This window comes from Macaca thibetana, chromosome 7 (assembly GCF_024542745.1).
Source record: "Macaca thibetana thibetana isolate TM-01 chromosome 7, ASM2454274v1, whole genome shotgun sequence".
In the NCBI taxonomy this organism is placed as follows: domain Eukaryota; kingdom Metazoa; phylum Chordata; class Mammalia; order Primates; family Cercopithecidae; genus Macaca; species Macaca thibetana.
Window position 1 is genome coordinate 92,032,301 of NC_065584.1, and position 17,589 is coordinate 92,049,889.

Sequence of the window (17,589 nt, forward strand, 5' to 3'; positions counted from 1 at the left end):
TAGTGGTTACTAGATGCAGGGAAGTCTGTTGGGGGATGAGAGGGAGGGCCTAGCTAATGGATGCAAAGCACAGGTCGATAGGAAAAATACATTCTAGGGTTCCATGGCACTGCGGGGTGACTCCAGTTAGCAACAATTTATTCTATGTTTTCAAGTAGCTAGAGTAGCTAGAAGAGTGGATTTTGAATGTCTGCAGCACAAAGAAGGAATAAATCTTCGAGGTGGCATGTAATGATTTGATCATTACATGTTGTGTACATGTATCAAAATATCAAATGTACCCCATAAATATGTGCAATTATAATGTGTCAATTAAAAAGAATACAGGCAAAAAAATGAGATACTACATGTGCCCTTGGCATTGCGCCAAGGGCTTGATGAGTGCTTGGTTGTGCTGTCGTGGTCAATGCTATTATTCTATTTTATTTTTATTTTTTTTTGAGACGGAGTCTCGCTCTGTCTCCCAGGCTGGAGCACAGTGGCGCGATCTTGGCTCACTGCAAGTTCCGCCTCCCGGGTTCACGCCATTCTCCTGCCTCAGCCTTCCGAGTAGCTGGGACTACAGGCGCCCGCCAGCACGCCCGGCTAATTTTTTGTATTTTTAGTAGAGACATGTTAGCCAGGGTGGTCTCAATCTCCTGACCTCGTGATCCGCCTGCCTCGGGCTCCCAAAGTGCTGGGATTACAGGCGTGAGCCACCGCGCCCAGCCAATGCCATTATTTTAAAGTGGTAACTGGATCATGTTCCTATCCTTTTCTGAAGCATAGTAGCTGTCCAGAGTTTGGCTCTCACAGCCTTCCTGATGGGCCTCCTCCTGCCTCCTCACCACTCTGAATGCTGGTGGCTCTGGCATGCTGCAGTTCCTGTCCTTGCCTGTCACATCTCTACATCTCTGTCACCTCCCTCACCTGGCATGGCCTTCTCCCCTTACTTTGGCCTGACTCATTCTTCCCACCTGGTTAGGTCAGTTGCCCTTGGATACTCTCTCATCCTCCATTCCAAATGACCTTCTTCTCCCTTCTGGCCCTCCCACAGCACATAGCCTGGGTCTGATCTGACTCTATTCTGTGTCTTTCTCTAAACTGTAAGTTTCTTAAGCCAGGGTCTAGTTTGATTCCTTGATTGGATGTAATATGTCTTTTGCACATTATAGCTGCTCTATATGTGGGTTGGATAAGCAATACGTGCCACAGACTTGTGACCTCCGGAAGGTCTGTGCACTGCTTTGGTACCTCCTGCTGATCTCTGTGCTGAGGCAGTTGGAGGGGGACCTCAAGCTCAACTTTGCGCTCCACTGTCCCCTGCTGGACGTTGCTACTACATCACACCACACAGCCTGGGTCTGATTTGACTCCATTCTGTGTCTTCCTTTAAATTGTAAGTTTCTTAAGCCAGGGTATAGTTTAATTGCTTAAGTAGACTCCTCCTTGCTGAATTTGTCTGCGGCCTCAAAAATCCTTCTGAAGGCACCACTCACTTTTAGTTGCCACAGCCCATCCATCCAAGGTGACAGGTGACAACCAGGTCTCTCTAACCTGTACTGTGAAAAAGTCATGCTAACTTTTTCAAAAGGATTCCTTTGCTTACTTATAGATTTTAAAAAATCAGATTAAAAAGGTTCGGCTTCTTTAAGAAGTTTTAAGCAAGACATAAAGTTTAAAAAATCTTGTCAGAGGTCCTGTTATGTGTCTGAATCCGGCACAGATGCGTGCCCACTACGTTGGGAGGGCAGAGCGAGGAATGCTGTGGTCAGCTTAACTCCTGATAGAAAAGGGGATGGTCATGAGGAAATGTGATGTGAAAAGTAAACACTGGATGGGCAGATCTCAAGCTGTGAAAGACAGACATTTCTGTGTAAACCGGAGCAGAAAGATGGTTTGGATGGAGATCTCCCAGGGAGAAATGGAGTGTTACAGAACACTTTCGATTGTCTTGTTGACAATGAAAATATTACACAGCCTTTTCATACTTCATTGTAATCCCAGAGCAATGTTGGAAGCAGATGGAGGAACTTTCTAGAAATTACTGGAATGCTTCAAACACCTAAGGAAAAGCAGTTTGGCAAGGTGAACTCTCTCACCTACCTTGCTTTATAACAATAGAAGAGGATGTGATCTCCATTTGACTGGGTGAATCAAAGCTGGGGAGGGGATGGGTTTAGGTCATGCAACTAGTAACTGGGGACGCCAGAATTTGAGCCCTGTCTGGCTCTGAGGTTCCAATTCCTTTTCCTCTTCCTTTACCATGGACAGTATGTAGAGCCATTTCTAAAATGCGTTGAGTCATCTCACTCCCCATTGGCGCTGATATCAGCTGGTGACTTCCGAGTGAATGAAGCCAATGTTTTGCTGAGATGGTGTTTGCAGCCCAGTCTCTTCCATATTTAGACCTTGCCCAGCTACCCCTGCCACTTGGGATGCCCTGAACACAGCCCGGGACTTACAGGACTCTGTGTCTCTGCTCCCGGGTTGCCTGCATCAGCCTTCCCCACCGTCTCTGTCTGTTGAAACCTCACCCAGTGATGCAGAGCTGGTGGAGTTTCTGGGGATGCTTTCCCAATTCCCCTCTGCAGAGTTGACCTCCTTCTCTGGGTCCTCGTGAAACTTGATTCCAGCACCGATGATTCCCTGCCCTGTACAGGAGTAGCTTATTTAGCTCTCTCGTTCTCAGTGGGCTCTCAACTCCAAGAGGTAAGGATGGAGGCTTAATCATCAGCTCCCGGGTCCCAGGACAGCATCAGTCACACAGTGGGGAACTCAGCCATGGAGAGTTGAATTCAGTGAATCATGCTTAGCCTCAGGTGAATCCAGGCCTCTAGGAATTAGCCTTAGGACCTCCCAAGGTCTCTCTTCTTTGGGAGACCTTGGAGTGTCATAGAATAAAATCCATTACTGACACCTTCCTTGTGGTCCATGTCACCTGCTACTCGGAGACAGGGAAATTGAATTGGCTTGGTGAGGCTGGTTCTTCACAATGCCCTCCGGATGGCTCCCGGCATGGTGCATCTCTCTCTGCAGGTGTCCAGGCTCTTCTCAGTCCTTAGGTGGTGGAAATGATTGCTCAGGACCATACTTTTTCCTTTTTAAAAACAAGGATATTGTGACTTCCATTTTCTAACCCTTGGAGGTTGCTGGCTCCAGTGTCTCAGCAGTGATGCCATGAGGCTGGCTCTGTGGCACCTGTCAGCCCCCCAGAAGCTGTCATTTGTCCTTGCTGAGCTGGGGACTGCCTCTCTCCAAGGGCTGTGCCACCATGTCTCCCTCCTGTGTTCTCTGGACAAGGTATTATACTTCATTGATCAAAAGCTCCTGCTCTCCAGAAGGCTGATTCTATTTTTCAAGATTTGGTTTTGAGGGCAGTTTGTTTTTAACCGTTACATGTGATTGGACTTCAGTTTCATTGTTATGTATACTTAGCAGTTTAAGGTGAGTTTTGAAAAAAAAACAACAGTTCAGTCTTATTTGTGACAATTTGTGTGACTAATTAATGGTCTGCAGTGCACCGTGAAACTTGCAAGGCACCACATAAACACTGAATCATAACACATTTCTTGTTTGAAATTGTATTAGCAAATTGAACATCTGTATTACAGCAATACAGCATATTAGTAACTTCAACAGCTTTTATTGATTCACCTTGTTAAGCAGGAAAATAATCCTTGTAGCTTATAAAGCTCCTGGAAGTTCTAGTAGGTGCCATTTTGGAAGTGAATTGGGTCGAATAAATGAAGGCAGATGTCAAGCATTTAATTGGCTCTTTGCTCCCAGCTGACTCTGTCAATTTTGGAACCATTGTCAGAGATGATATAATTCACCCATATGAAACTGACAAGGTGAGTTCGATGCTGTTGGTCTCTAGGGAGGAGGGGCTGGCTATGCAGAGTTAATGTTTAATACCTGGCTAATGCCACTTATATTAGTCAGGGTTCTCTTAGGGGGACAGAATTAACAGGATACCTATAGAAGATATGTGTGTGTGTGTGTATATATATATGAGTTTATTAAGTATTTTATATATATACGTGAAGGGGAATTTATTATTATATATATGTATAAAGGGGAGTTTATTAAGTATTAACTTACATAATCGCAAGGTCCCACAATAGGCTCTCTGCAAGCTGAGGAGCAAGGAGAACCAGTCTGAGTCCCAAAGCTGAAGAACTTGGAGTCCGATGTTCGAGGGCAGGAAGCATCCAGCATGGGAGAAAGATGTAGGCTGGGAGGCTAGGTCCATCTCTCCTTTTCACGTTTTTCTGCCTGCTTTATATTTGCTGGAAGCTGATTAGATTGTGCCCACCAGATTAAGGGTGGATCTGCCTTCCCCAGCACACTGACTCAAATGTTAAACTCTTCTGGCAACACCCACATAGACACACCTGGGATTAATACTCTGTATCCCTCAATCCAATCAAGTTGACACTCAGTATTAACCATCACACCACTGTAGCTTGGTCTTCACAGAGTTTTCTACTAAAGTTCCTTCAGTAGCAGAAGAAAGGCTGTGGCAGCTGACCCCGAGTGGTCCACAACATTTGTTTTAAAATCTTGAGACTTATGTGAAATGTTCAATTGCTTTTGTTTTCTACTCCATGTTCACATTTTCCTCCAAATCTCCATCTAAAAAGGTTTGACTGGGAAGAGGCCTCTTTTATAATTCTGTGGATTCTGGAACCCTCAGGCTCAAATACTGGCCTTGAGAGGCAGATATAAAAATGATGATCAAAGGGGTATAAAAAAGACACTAGAAAACAACCAAAGTAACTTTGGTGCTTAAAATATGATTCTTGTACATTTTAAAATAACTAAAAGAGTAGAATCAGATTGTTTGTGACACAAAGGATGTAATGCTTGAGGGGACATATACATCATTTTTTGTCTTTCCTTTTTTTTTTTTTTAAGACAGAGTCTCACTCTGTTGTCCAGGCTGGAGTGTAGTGGTGCACCCATGACTCACTGCAGCCTTGACCTCTAGGACTCAAGTGATCCTCCAGCCTCAGCCTCTCAAGTATTTGGGATGACAGGCATGTGCCACCACACCCAGCTAATTATTTCGTATTTTTCACAGAGATGGGGTTTCACCATGTTGCCCAAGCTGGTTTTGAACTCCTGGGTTCAAGCGATCCGCCCACCTCTGCCTTCCAGAGTGCTGGGATTACAGATGTAAGTGCTCTGCTGGATACTCCATTAATATGCATTGCATGCCTGTATCAAAACATCTCAGATATCCTATAAATATATACATTTACTATGTACCCACAAATCTCATGCCTGTAATCCCAGCACTTTGGGAGGCCAAGGCAGGCGGATTACTTGAGGTCAGGAGTTTGAGACCAGCCTGGCCAACATGGCGAAACCCTGTTTCTACAAAACACAATGATTAGTAAGGCATGGTGGCTCACACCTGTAGTCCCAGCTACTTGGGAGGCTGAAGCAGGAGAACCACTTGAACCTGGGAGGTGGAGCTCACAGTGAGCCAAGATTGCGCCATTGCACTTTAGCCTGGGTGACAGAACGATAATCTGACTCAAAAAAAGGTAATTCTTACTCATTGGATTTGTCAATATTGGTGTGTATCCTGCTGTGTCCCCAAACATTGGGATATATCCTGTTTTGTGTCAACAACAGGCCACCTCTGAAACATCTGTGAAGCCTGCTTCATGTGAGAGTGGTCAATCTTTCCTGTTCAGTAAATTCAGCTCTAAAAATATCACCTGCTTTCCCCACAAATCATCTTCCTTTGCACCTTGTCAGTGGCTCTGTGCTGTGAAGCTGCCCCTCTGTTGGCCAGTTTGCTGTATGCACATCATCCTCTCTTGGCTTTCTCTCCAGTTGTGGCTGTTTACATAAAGGGATCCTTGTGGTCCACGGAAGATGCACTAGGAACCTCTGATCCTGCAAGAGAAGGGTTGATGAAGGTGAGTTGATGCAATTTTAAATGAACATTGTAAAAGAGGTTTTAAAAGTCACAGTGCTTACTTGATAATTTGATAATTTAAAGCAGTCTAGCCATGTCTTCATTTCCTAGTACCACAGAGTACCACAAAACAGAAATGTATTGTCTCACAGTTCTGGAGGCTGGAATGTCTGAAATCAAGCAATTGACAGGGTTGTTTTCTTTTGAGGGCTGTAAATGAGAATCTGTTCCTGGCTTCCCTCCTAGCTTCTAGTAACCTCAGGGGTTTCTTGGCTTGTAGATGACCTTCTCCTTGTATTTCCACATCGTTCTCTATGTGTGTGTCTGTCTCTGTCAAAATCCTCCTTTTTTATAAGGACACGAGTCATATTGGATTAGAGACCAACTGAATCCCCTCATGTTGATTGATCAGCAGACTCTATTTCCAAATAAGGTCACATTCACACAACTGGGAGTTAGGATGTCAACAGCTTTTTGGGGGTGATAATTCAATCCATAACACCCTGCTAGCAAGGAAAACAGCACTCAGTGCTATGTATAACAGATATCTGGCTACTGATAAGTCTATTTTACTTTCCCAAGTGGCCTCTCATGTCTAAGTTTTAAAACTTTAATATACACCATCTCTCTGTTGTATGGGAAACTTCTGCTTAGTACATTCAGGTAATGTTTATTGGCACTTAGCATAAGTTAGAATTATAGCAGATATTATCCTGTATGTTACCTCAGCCTCTATAGAGCTTATCTAATGTCAGAACCTTCAAGGTATTTGTTTTGCAGATGAACACATTGAAACTGAGTCACACAGCCAGTAAGTGATTTAGCTGGGTACAAACATCTGTCTCCTTGACATCAGACCTGGTGATCTTTAAAGAGCTGTGCCTCTGTTGAGCAGTTGTAAAGCAGAGACCTGCAATGGCAGGTGTGAAGGCAGGAGCCAGAGGAGCTTCTCAGAGGTCCAGGTGGTGTCCTCTTGGCTGAACTTTGGCTGGGGCCAAGGCTAAGGAGGAAGCCAGTACCCAGCTGAGAGTTTGGACTGTGTGCCTCACATTCACCCATTTTCATTTGACTGGTATATTTATCTTAATTCCATAGGTGGGAAGAAGGATGATGCTTCCCTGCAGTCTTGAAATGTGTGATCTTGTTTACAGTTATCTGGCATGCCATTCGGTTCCCTTCATAGAGCCCTGTAAATAATGAATGAAATATCAGTTTTCTTTCAGGTTCAGTATGGAGAATGGCTAAGAAACAAAATACAATTAAAAGATAAAGAAAAAAAAGTCAAGACCTAAAGTTCTACAGAGAGAGAGGGGAAATAGTCTCAGGCACAACACTTCAAAGATCTCCAGCCTGATGTCAAGGAGATGGAAGTTTGTACCCAGCTACCTCACTTACTGGCAGTGTGACTCAGCCTCGATGTCTTCATCTACACACAAATACCTCGAAGGTTCTGAAATTAGATAATCCCTATAAGAGGTCTCAGGTAATGTTCCCAAGTTGTTAATCCAGGTTTTATTTTATTTTTATTTTTTTTTCTGCTGAGCAATTAAAAAAAATTAGTTCTTGGCCGGGCGCGGTGGCTCAAGCCTGTAATCCCAGCACTTTGGGAGGCCGAGACGGGCGGATCACGAGGTCAGGAGATCGAGACCATCCTGGGTAACACAGTGAAACCCCGTCTCTACTAAAAATACAAAAACTTAGCCGGGCGAGGTGGCAGGCGCCTGTAGTCCCAGCTACTCGGGAGGCTGAGGCAGGAGAATGGCGTGAACCCGGGAGGCGGAGCTTGCAGTGAGCTGAGATCCAGCCACTGCACTCCAGCCTGGGTGACAGAGCGAGACTCCGTCTCAAAAAAAAAAAAAAAAAAAAAAAATTAGTTCTTGATTTTTTTCTAAACAAGAGCTTCATTAAGATAAATTCACACATCATAAGCTTCATTCTTTTAAAGTGCACAATGCAGGGAGTTTTAATATATTCACAACGTTGTATATCAATCACCACTAATTCCAGAACATTTTCATCATTTTAAAAAGAAGCTTTCTACCCATTAGCATCACTCCTCATTCCTGTCTTTCCCCTGTCCCTGGAAACCATTAATCTGCTTTCTGTCTTTATGGATTTGCCTATTCTAGATATTTCCTATAAATGGAATCATATGACAGGTGGTCTTGTGTAAACAGCCTCTTTAACTTGACAAAATCTTTTCAGAGTTCATCCACTGTAGCATGCATCAGTACTTCATTCTTTTTTTGGGGGTGAATAATAGTCCATTGTATGGATATACCACATTTCATTTATCCATTTTTCAGTTGATGGACATTTGAATTGTATCCACTTTTTGACTATGATTAATAATACTTCTATAAGCATTTGTATGTAAGTTTTTGTGAGATACATATTTTCAGTTCTCTTGAGTATATATCTAGGAGTGGAATTGCTGGTCATGTGGTAACTCTACGTTTCATATATTGAGGAATTGTCCAACTACTTTCCCCAGCAGCCACACCATTCTGTACTCTCAACAGCAGTGTCTGAGGGTTTCAGTCACTCCATATCCTCACCAGCACTTGTTATTGTCTTTTTAATGTTCTCCATCCTAGTAGGTGTGAAGTAGAATCTCACTGTAGTTTTAATTTGCATTTCCATGATGGCTAAGGATGGTGAGCATCTTTTCATGTGCTGATTGGCCATCTATAGATCCCCTTTGGGAAAATGTTTATGAAGATCCTTGGCCCACTTTTTAATTGGGCTATTTGACTTTTTACTATTGGGTTGTGAGAGTTTTTCATATGCAGAGTTTCATATGCAGAGTTTTTCATATGCGTAATCCTTATCACATATATGATTTGCAGTTATTTTTTTCCCGTTCTATGAGTTGTCTTTTTTAGGTCTTGTTTTAATTGACTCCGTAGATATTATTTTGAAAAGGTTTTTCTTCCAGCACATTAGAGATGGCCTGAGATTCAGCAAGTGAGCATGACGTACCCAGTGTGGTGCTTGGCATCTTGGTTTGCGTTGCTGTCCCAGCTCTGGTGCCGCAGGTGGGCCAGGTGCCACTTAATGATTGACTGTTCTGAATGCTATGAAGAATGTGAATGGCTCCTTAAATAATTTTTTCAGAACAAGAGTTGTTACTTCCTTCATTTGTCATCTCTTCTTCTAAGTTTAAATGAGAAAACCCCCACATTTTCTGAAAATGTGGCCTATATTATGAACAGAAAGAAACTTGGGTGTTATTTCCACTTAATGAACCATGTTGTAAAGATCTATCCTACCCCAGCTGTACAAGGGAATATTTCCTCTCTCTGTTTGTAGAACTTTAGGTCTTGACTTTTTTTCTTTTTCTTTTAATTACATTTTGTTTCCTAGCCAGCTTTTCTTCACAAATTACCAAAAAAACCCCCACAAGATTTCTTAATGTTTTTCCTGTTAACTTAATTAGTGGTCCTGATGAGGGATGTGAACTGGAACTTAGTTTTGTGTTTTCAGAAACATTTCTGAGTCAAAAATCACATGTCACATGTTTTCCTCCCCCGTAATGAAATTGGACAAATTAAGTACATTTTCTTTCTCCTCCTTTTTCTCCTGCCAGTTTTTGATTGGATATTTCCCTTCTGCCAGATGCAATCTGCTTTTGTCTTCTGGCTTTCTTCTGAACTTTTTGGTTTTATAAGTTGAAAAATATAACCTCCCCCACGACACCAATCTGGTTTTGTGACTAGCTAGTTATTCTTAATGTCTGAACTTGATTTGGCTGCCGCTGTCTGAGATACAAAATGTGATGGCTTCTCAGAGCCAAGCTAGTGTGGTTTTCACTAATCTTTTTCTCATTTAAGATTTAACTCCAGATGAAGGTGAAATATTTTACATTCTGGCCAATTCATAAGTTTATTGGCACTGAACACTTCTTGCCATTTGCTGCAAGCTGCCTTATTTTTATTACCAGAGCATTTGAAAAACATGCATGTATTTTAGAGACCACATGAAGGATCTTATCCCTTGACTGGAGGGGGAAACCAAGACTCAAAGAGGTTGTGAATTGCTGAAGATCTCCCAGCAAATCCAGGGTAACAACCCACAAACCACAAACGATGAGGATGATAATCCAAGGGTCAAGTATTAAATATAAAATGAAGTATTAACATTTGTATTATCCTCTTTCCCCAAATCTCATTTCTAATGGATGAAGATGAAGAAGGAAATCGCTGGCTGGACTGGAAAGCCCCAGTCTGTTGTTTTGTGCCTGCCTCTGACAGATCCCTTGTCCAGCTGTCTCAAGTCCTCTTTGAAATGAGGCAGGGAAATCAATAAATGTAATCACCCTCTTTGAGCCTCAATTTCCCCACCTATGAACCAGGACCTCCCCAGCGAGGTGGTGAGAATCAAATGGGAGCATGTGGGTGGATGTCATGGACCAGTTAGTGGCCTTGTTGATCTAGAGGTAATGCATAGGATGAAGTGACAAATACACACACGCAGAGGATGTCACCTAGCAGTGTTGCAGAGTAAATTCCAATACAACAGTATTGTCACTTCGTAAATAGCTGATTGATTTCACCTCGTGCCACATTTTAGCAGTTGCTCGTGACTGTCTGAAGGGCTGCGTTAAGGAGGCTTCTGAGACCGTGTCCACGCTTAGCTGGACAGATAGGTCTGCTCTGAATCCAGGGGTGGGAGACCTTGGTTTCTACCACCTATTTGCCATCCATGGGCTACACAAATGCACAGCATTTTAATAGGCAGGAGTGTGAAGTCATTTTGACTTGCGAAGAGGAAACTTCTATCTGTGTGGGCCTGACTTTGACCACAATACAATTTCCTTACTTGTGATAACTTTGCTACAGGCAAGAGATGGTTCAATTTTACAGCCTTAGAAGGGGTGTGCCCCGAGTCCCTGTAATTCTCTGGGATTAGGACGCCAGTGTGTGCTCCAAATCGGTCACAAGCCGTTGAAACTCACTTGCTTTTGGTGTAGCAATTGATCTCCCACATTATTTACCCTCCTTCTGATGGCCAGAATTCCGGGGCCTGCTGTCATGAAAATGGCAGATTGGGTTTATTTCAGGACACATCCAGCAAGTCAGTTGAAATGGGTTGCCCAGTCCCCCAGTGTTAAATTCCTGTTTTGTTACAATGTGATGGATTGTGTTTTGTCGTCTCACATTCCTGGTCCGTGGTCTTGAGGACCCAGGGGCCGCCCCTGGTGTTGTTCTCTGCTCCTGGAGGCCGCATGGTGTGAAAGGTCAGTGGTGTGGAAGCCTCTGTGAGATGCCATGATTCACGTTTTGGATCTTTGAGCACAAAATGAATCTTCGATGGAGGAGCTCACACCTGGCCCCAATGTGTGGGTCACGTCCAAGCACAGAATTTATTGCATATGATTTTCCTCTCTTGTCTCACGTGATTATTGTTGCTCTTTTCTTTCTTTTTTTTTTTTTCCCCCAAAGGTTCAGTCATTTGGGGAAAGGATTGTGCTTTTCATTCTAAACGTCATTATTTTTGGAAGACTGGAGAGAAATTTGGATGATGATGACATGTTTTTTCTACCTCACTCTGTGAAGGAACAAGCTAAAATCCTGTGGAGACGTGGAGCGGCTGTTGGGTTTTACACAACCAAGATGAAAGGTGAGGGATGCACGGCCACCACTTCAGGCTGGACTGAGGGGGGCTCTCTAGGGGTCTGCCTGGTCTGGAGGGTTCCCTCAGCACCAGCTATGTGGAGAGAATCTTTTCTCGTGGATTAAGTTGGGTGTAAATGAACCCCATGTATGGATTCCATTTCCACCACATTTCTCATCTCAGTGGCAAACATGGTCAAAAGCATGTCCCTTTAATTTCCAGGCAGTGCCATGTCCCCTCTAAAAAACACCTAATTGTAGTTAATGGTATAAAATTCGTTTCTTTCCTTCAGTGTTACTAGTTAGTTGTCAGGAAAAATACCAGTGCTAATAGCTGACATGTGGAGCAAAAGCACCTTGGATGCCAAGATTTATAGACATTACATCAGAAGAGAGGGAGTCCGGCCATGATAACAAAGTTAGGGTGAAAATCTCTGACTCGAAGGCAGTCACCAGTGATAAGTGTGGGACTAGTACCATTTTGCTGAAGGGATTTGTCTCGTCTTTTTTTTTTTTTTTTTTTTTTTTTTTTTTTAATTTTTTGAGGCAGGGTCTTGCTTGATGTCGCTCAGGCTGGAGTACAGTGGCACGATCATGGCTCACTGCAGCCTCAACTTCCCTGGGCTCAGGTGGTCCTGCTGCCTCAGCCTCCTGGGTAGTTGGGACTCCAGCCACATCTGGCTAATTTTTGTATTTTTTGTAGAGATGGGGTTTTGCCATGTTGCCCAGGCTGGTCTCGAGCTCCTGAGTTTAAGCCATCTGCCCGCTACAGCCTCCCAAAGTGCTGGGATTGCAGGTGTGTGCCACTGCGCCTGGCCACCGGTTTTTTTCTTTAAAGTTGCTTTCTTTTTTTCATTCTTTCTTTTCTTCTCTCTCTTTTTTTTTTTTTTTTTTTTTTTTTTTTTTTTTGAGATGGGATCTCTTTGTCATCCAGGATGGAGTGCAGGGTCGTGATCATAACTCACTGCTGCCTCAAATTCTTGGGCTCAAGTGATCCTCCTGCCTCAGCCTCCCAAAGTGCTGGGATTACAGGCATGAACCACCATGCCTGGCCTCTTTATTTAATTTTTAAAGGCTGTCAACATCTCTCACCTAACTAATTCCAGCCCCATCATTTGGTTGTCAAAAAGTTCTCAATTTTAACAAAAATCAGTCTACTCAGTAAACTGCCATGGATGTACTATGAGTTAGATGTTTTTCTCCGGCGCTAAAGATGCTGAATTTGGTTCTGAGCCATGTTCACATTGTGTGTGTGCTTGACCTGTCCAGGATGCGATAAATTTGTGTTTCTCACTTTTTTGTTTTTTCCTCAGTGAGATACAGCAGTTTCTCATCCAGACCACTTCTTCATTTCTTGGTTAATTATTTGCAAAGTCAGTCGTAGCTTTAGCCCCTGTGGCTTTCGTCTCCTTTCCTCATGACAGCCTTTGCCCTCAGATTTTGATGCCCTTTCACTTTTTTGAATGGTCATGTTCTTTCGCCATTTAAGATAGACCAAAGGATCTAGAGAAAAATTAAAATGTAAAGGAAGCTTTTTGTAACTCCTCTTTCCTGGGAGACTCATCAGTGGTCATTTTCTACCAAATGGCTGTTTTTGAATCTGTAACCAAATCATTTGTGGTGTAGACATCCTACTAATAATAACAAAAACTGTTAACAGATTCCAGCTTGATGTGTGAAACCACAGGTAGGTGGCAGAAAGAGCTTGACCTTGGTCTTGCCTGGTCCTGCTGCTATTCCTGGAGGCAGTGATACCAAGGGTCCTGATTCTGGGGAGGGACGCAGGGGTTGTCTGCAACTGCCATGCTCTTCCCCAGGCAGATTCAGAGCCTTGGAGGAGAGGGAGGATCTAAGGATGCTGAGCTGAGGCAGGTCAGACTGGGTGCTTGAATTCTGCTTTTTCATTTCTGATGGATCCCACAAATTCAGTGAGAAGTTCCCTGAAGCTGCTTGTGAGGTCACATTATTTTCATCAATGAACTGGTTTTTGAAGTGGCAATGGACTGTTAGTTACTCGGCAATTTAGTGGGTTTAACAAGTGTCAAACGTGTGTTGTGGCTCGTGCCTGTAATCCCAGCACTTTGGGAGGCCAAGGTGGGCAGATTCCTTGAGCTCACGAGTTAGAGACCAGCCTGGGCAACATGATGAAACCCCATCTCTACTAAAAGTACAAAAACCAACTGGGCATGGTGGTGCACACCAGCTACTCAGGAGGCTGAGGTAGGAAGATCACTTGAGCAGAGATCATGCCACTGCACTCCATCCTGAGTAAAAGAGTGAGACCCTGTCTCAAAAAAAAAAAAAAAAAAAAAGTGTCAAACCTGTAGAAAATAAAATAAATAAAGCAAATGTGTTTTTCAGGTGTCCATTGCCAACTTTTTTTTACTGCCTTTTTATGGATTAACATTTTTAGGGAGACAGAATGAGGGATGGAATCAATATGTGTATTACCAGCAGCAATGTCTGAGAGTTACAGTTGCACCACATCCTTGTCAGTACTTGGTATTGTCAGTCTTTTTCATTTTAGCCAGTCTATAAGGTGTGAAGTGGTGGCTGATTTTGGTTTTAATTCACATTTCACTATTTCACTAATGATGGATGATATTAAACATGTGCTTATTTGATGGTCATATAACTTGTTTGATGAAGCGTCTGTTCAAATATTTTTGCCCATTTTTAATTGTTTTTTAAATTATTGAGCTTCAAGAATCTTTAAATATTTTAGATAAAAGCTTTTTATCAGATACATGTTTTGAAAACATTTTCATTTTGATGACAGTGGTTGTCAAAGAGCAAAAGTTTTAAATGTTGATGAAGTCTAATTGATCAATTTTCACTATTATTCAGTTGAAAATATTTTCTAAAATACTTTGTGATTTCTAAGGGTTCTTTAAAAGTGAGTTTTTAATTTCCAGATATTTGGGGGCTATCTCTGATGTTTTATTTTTTGTTGATTTCTAGTTTAATTCTGCTGCAGTAAGAGAATATAGTCTGCTATATTTTAATATTCTGAAAAAGAGAGTTGTTTTATGACCTAGTGTGTGGTCTATCTTTGGGAACATTCTGTGGGGACTTAAAAGAGTATATTCTGCAGTTGTTGGGTGTAATGTTTAGAACTGTCAGGTTATGGTGATTGGTGGTGTCATTCATATCTGCAAGGGAGCAAGAGTGGGGAGGAGACATGCTCTTTTAAACAGTTGCTATCCAGCGTCGTTTTCCTTCAGGCCAAAATACTTCTGATACAGGTTGGATATTTGTCCCCTCCAAATCTCAGGTTAAAATGTGACCCCCCATTGTTGGAGATGGAGATGGGGCCTACTGAGAGGTGTCTTGGTCATGGGGACAGATCTCTCATGAATGACTTGGCACCTTCCCTGTGATACTGAGTGAGTCTAGCTGTATTAGTTCATACTAGAGCAGATTGTTTAAAAAAGCATGGCACTTCCCATCCCTCTCTTGCTCCCTCTCTCTCCATGTGACACGGCTGCTCTCCTTTGCCTTCCACCATGAATGGAAGCTTCCTGAGGCCCCACCAGAAGCAGATGCTGGTGCCATGCTTCTAGTACAGCCTGCACAACCAGGAACCAAATAAACCTCCCTTCTTTACAAATTACCCAGCCTCAGGTATTCTTTTATAGCAGCACAAAACAGACTAATACAGCTTCCCTTAATTTTTCAATTGACTTAGCAGCGAATTGTAGATGGCAGATGAATCTGAATCACCTTTGTAAAGTCAGTTCTATTGACCACCATTATTTTTTTTCCTGAGTAAGGGTCACACTTTCCTGTTTCTTTGCATATTTAGTAATTTTTGGTTGAAAACTAGTCATTGCAGCAACTGAATTTTTTTTTTTTCTGAGGATTTTGAGATTTTTGTTTTAGCAGGCATTGAACTTGCCTGGATTTAAACTGCAATCACCTCCCTCCTTTGACATGTGGGTATTACAGGTCTCTCCCTTAACATGTGGAGACCACAATTCGAGATGAGATTTGGGTGAGGACACAGAGGTCTAATCCTGTGTAGTTCCATCTTTCAAGAGTGGGTATCTCTCTGGGCTCTGACTTCTTTTTTGCCGGATCCCTTGGGGTCTGCTCCACTCATATGTAGACTAGCCATAAGCCAGATTTGGGAAGTTTATGCTCTGAATTTGGGTCTCACTAATTCTGTGGTTCTCATGCTGCTAGGGCTTCCTCATTAAATTTCTGCTTCTTTTCCCATCCTGAATTCTGATATTTGACACATTTAGTTGGTAAGGCTGCGATTTTTCCCACCAATGTTTTTTTTTTTTTTTGTAGCCTTGCAGGTGGAATTAATCCTGTGGCTGGTAAACTGTAAACTCACAGGTTCTACCGATTTCGGTTGCAGTTTTCTGAAAGTAAATTTTCCTCTGGCTTCTTTTTTGTTTTTTTCTGAGATGGAGTCTCACTCTGTTGCGCAGGCTGGAGTGCAGTGGCACAATCCTGGCTCACTGCAAGCTCTGCCTCCCGGGCTCACGCCATTCTCCTGCCTCAGCCTCCCGAGTAGCTGGGACTACAGGCGACCGCCACCACGACTGGCTAATTTTTTGTATTTTTTTTAGTAGAGACAGAGTTTCACTGTGTTAACCAGGATGGTCTCGATCTCCTGACCTCATGATCCACCCGCCTCGGTCTCCCAAAGTGCTGGGATTACAGGCGTGAGCCACTGCGCCCAGCCAATTTTCCTCTGGCTTCTCTCTGCTTTTGGATGCCTTGCAGTTTCTTTAAATATTTTATTAAATTTATTTTTTTAATAGTTATTATATGTAGGGATTTGCATGACCACTTCATCTCACCAGCCTTATCTAATATTCTGTTCATGTATAGAACATAGAATTTTGTTCCTTGCCTTCCCATCTTTTCCTGTAAGTTGAGAGAGGGATCTATTTAGATGAATTAAAAAACGGTTGCTATGCATGCAGGTAAATTAAACAAAAAGTAATTTTGATAGTGATTAGGTATATTTTGTGATCTTTTGTTATTTTACACATGTAAGTTAAGAAAATTTGCCAGTGAGTACATGTGGTTTAATTGACTATAGGAAGGGTTTGTAGTTCAAAAGTTCAGAACAGTTATTGATGTTTCTTCAGCCTTGGCTCTGTCTTGGTGCCTGCCATAGCGTTATGTGGTGGTGCTGTATTGGTGTTTGAGAGATGGGCACAGCAAATGGCATGCTTCCTCACTTTTCAGTACAACAGTTTCTCTTCATAAGCTTAGATCCATATGATTCAGAATGTCTGTTAATTTAGCCTGGACTTGGCTGAAGTTTATAATTTCATTCTGTGAGGAAAACAAAATGGACAAATTCATTGCATAAATAGTATCACAGGGGCCAGGTTTTACCTACTGATATGGTTTGGATTTGTGGCCCCGCCCAAATCTCATGTCCAATTGTAACCCCCAGTGGTGGAGTGGGGGCCCAGTGGGAAGTAATTGGGTCATGGGGTGGACTTCCCCCTTGCTGTTCTCATGATGTGAATGAATTCTCAAAAGTTCTAGCTGTTTAAAAGTGTGTAGTACCTCCCCTTTCAGTCTCTCTTCCTCCTGCTCTGGCCATGTAAGATGTGCCTGCTTCCTCTTTGCCTTTGGCCATGATTGAAAGTTTCTTGAGGTCTCCCCAGCCATGCTTCCTGTACAGCCTGTAGAACCCTGAGCTACTTAAACCTTTTTTCTTATAAATTACCCAGTTTCAGGTATTTCTTTATAGCAATGTGGGAACAGACTAATACGCCTACTGAAGGGTATATGTTGTTTCTTTTCTTTCTTTCTTTCTTTTTTTTTTTTGAGATGGAGTCTTGCTTTGTCACCCAGGATGGAGTGCAGTGGCACAATCTCTGCTCACTGCAACCTCTGCCTCCCAGGTTCAAGTGATTCTCCTGCCTCAGCCTCCTGAGTAGCTGGGATTACAGACACGTGCCACCACGCCAAGCTAATTTTTGTATTTTTAGTAGAGACGGGGTTTCACCATGTTGGCCAGGTTGGTCTCGAACTCCTGACCTTGTGATCCGCCCTCCTCAGCCTCCCAAAGTACTGGGATTACAG

General features: G+C 42.7%; 1 protein-coding gene across 1 annotated transcript in view; it reads left to right on the plus strand.

Annotated features, from left to right (window-relative positions):
- The first annotated feature begins 11,445 nt into the window (after nt 1–11,445).
- The window catches only part of LOC126960107 (protein FAM169B), a 40,156-nt gene continuing 34,012 nt past the window's right edge, over nt 11,446–17,589 (plus strand). The window contains exon 1 of the mRNA XM_050800088.1: nt 11,446–11,536. Within this exon, the coding sequence (XP_050656045.1) occupies nt 11,446–11,536 (91 nt within the window). The remainder of the gene's footprint in view (nt 11,537–17,589) is intronic.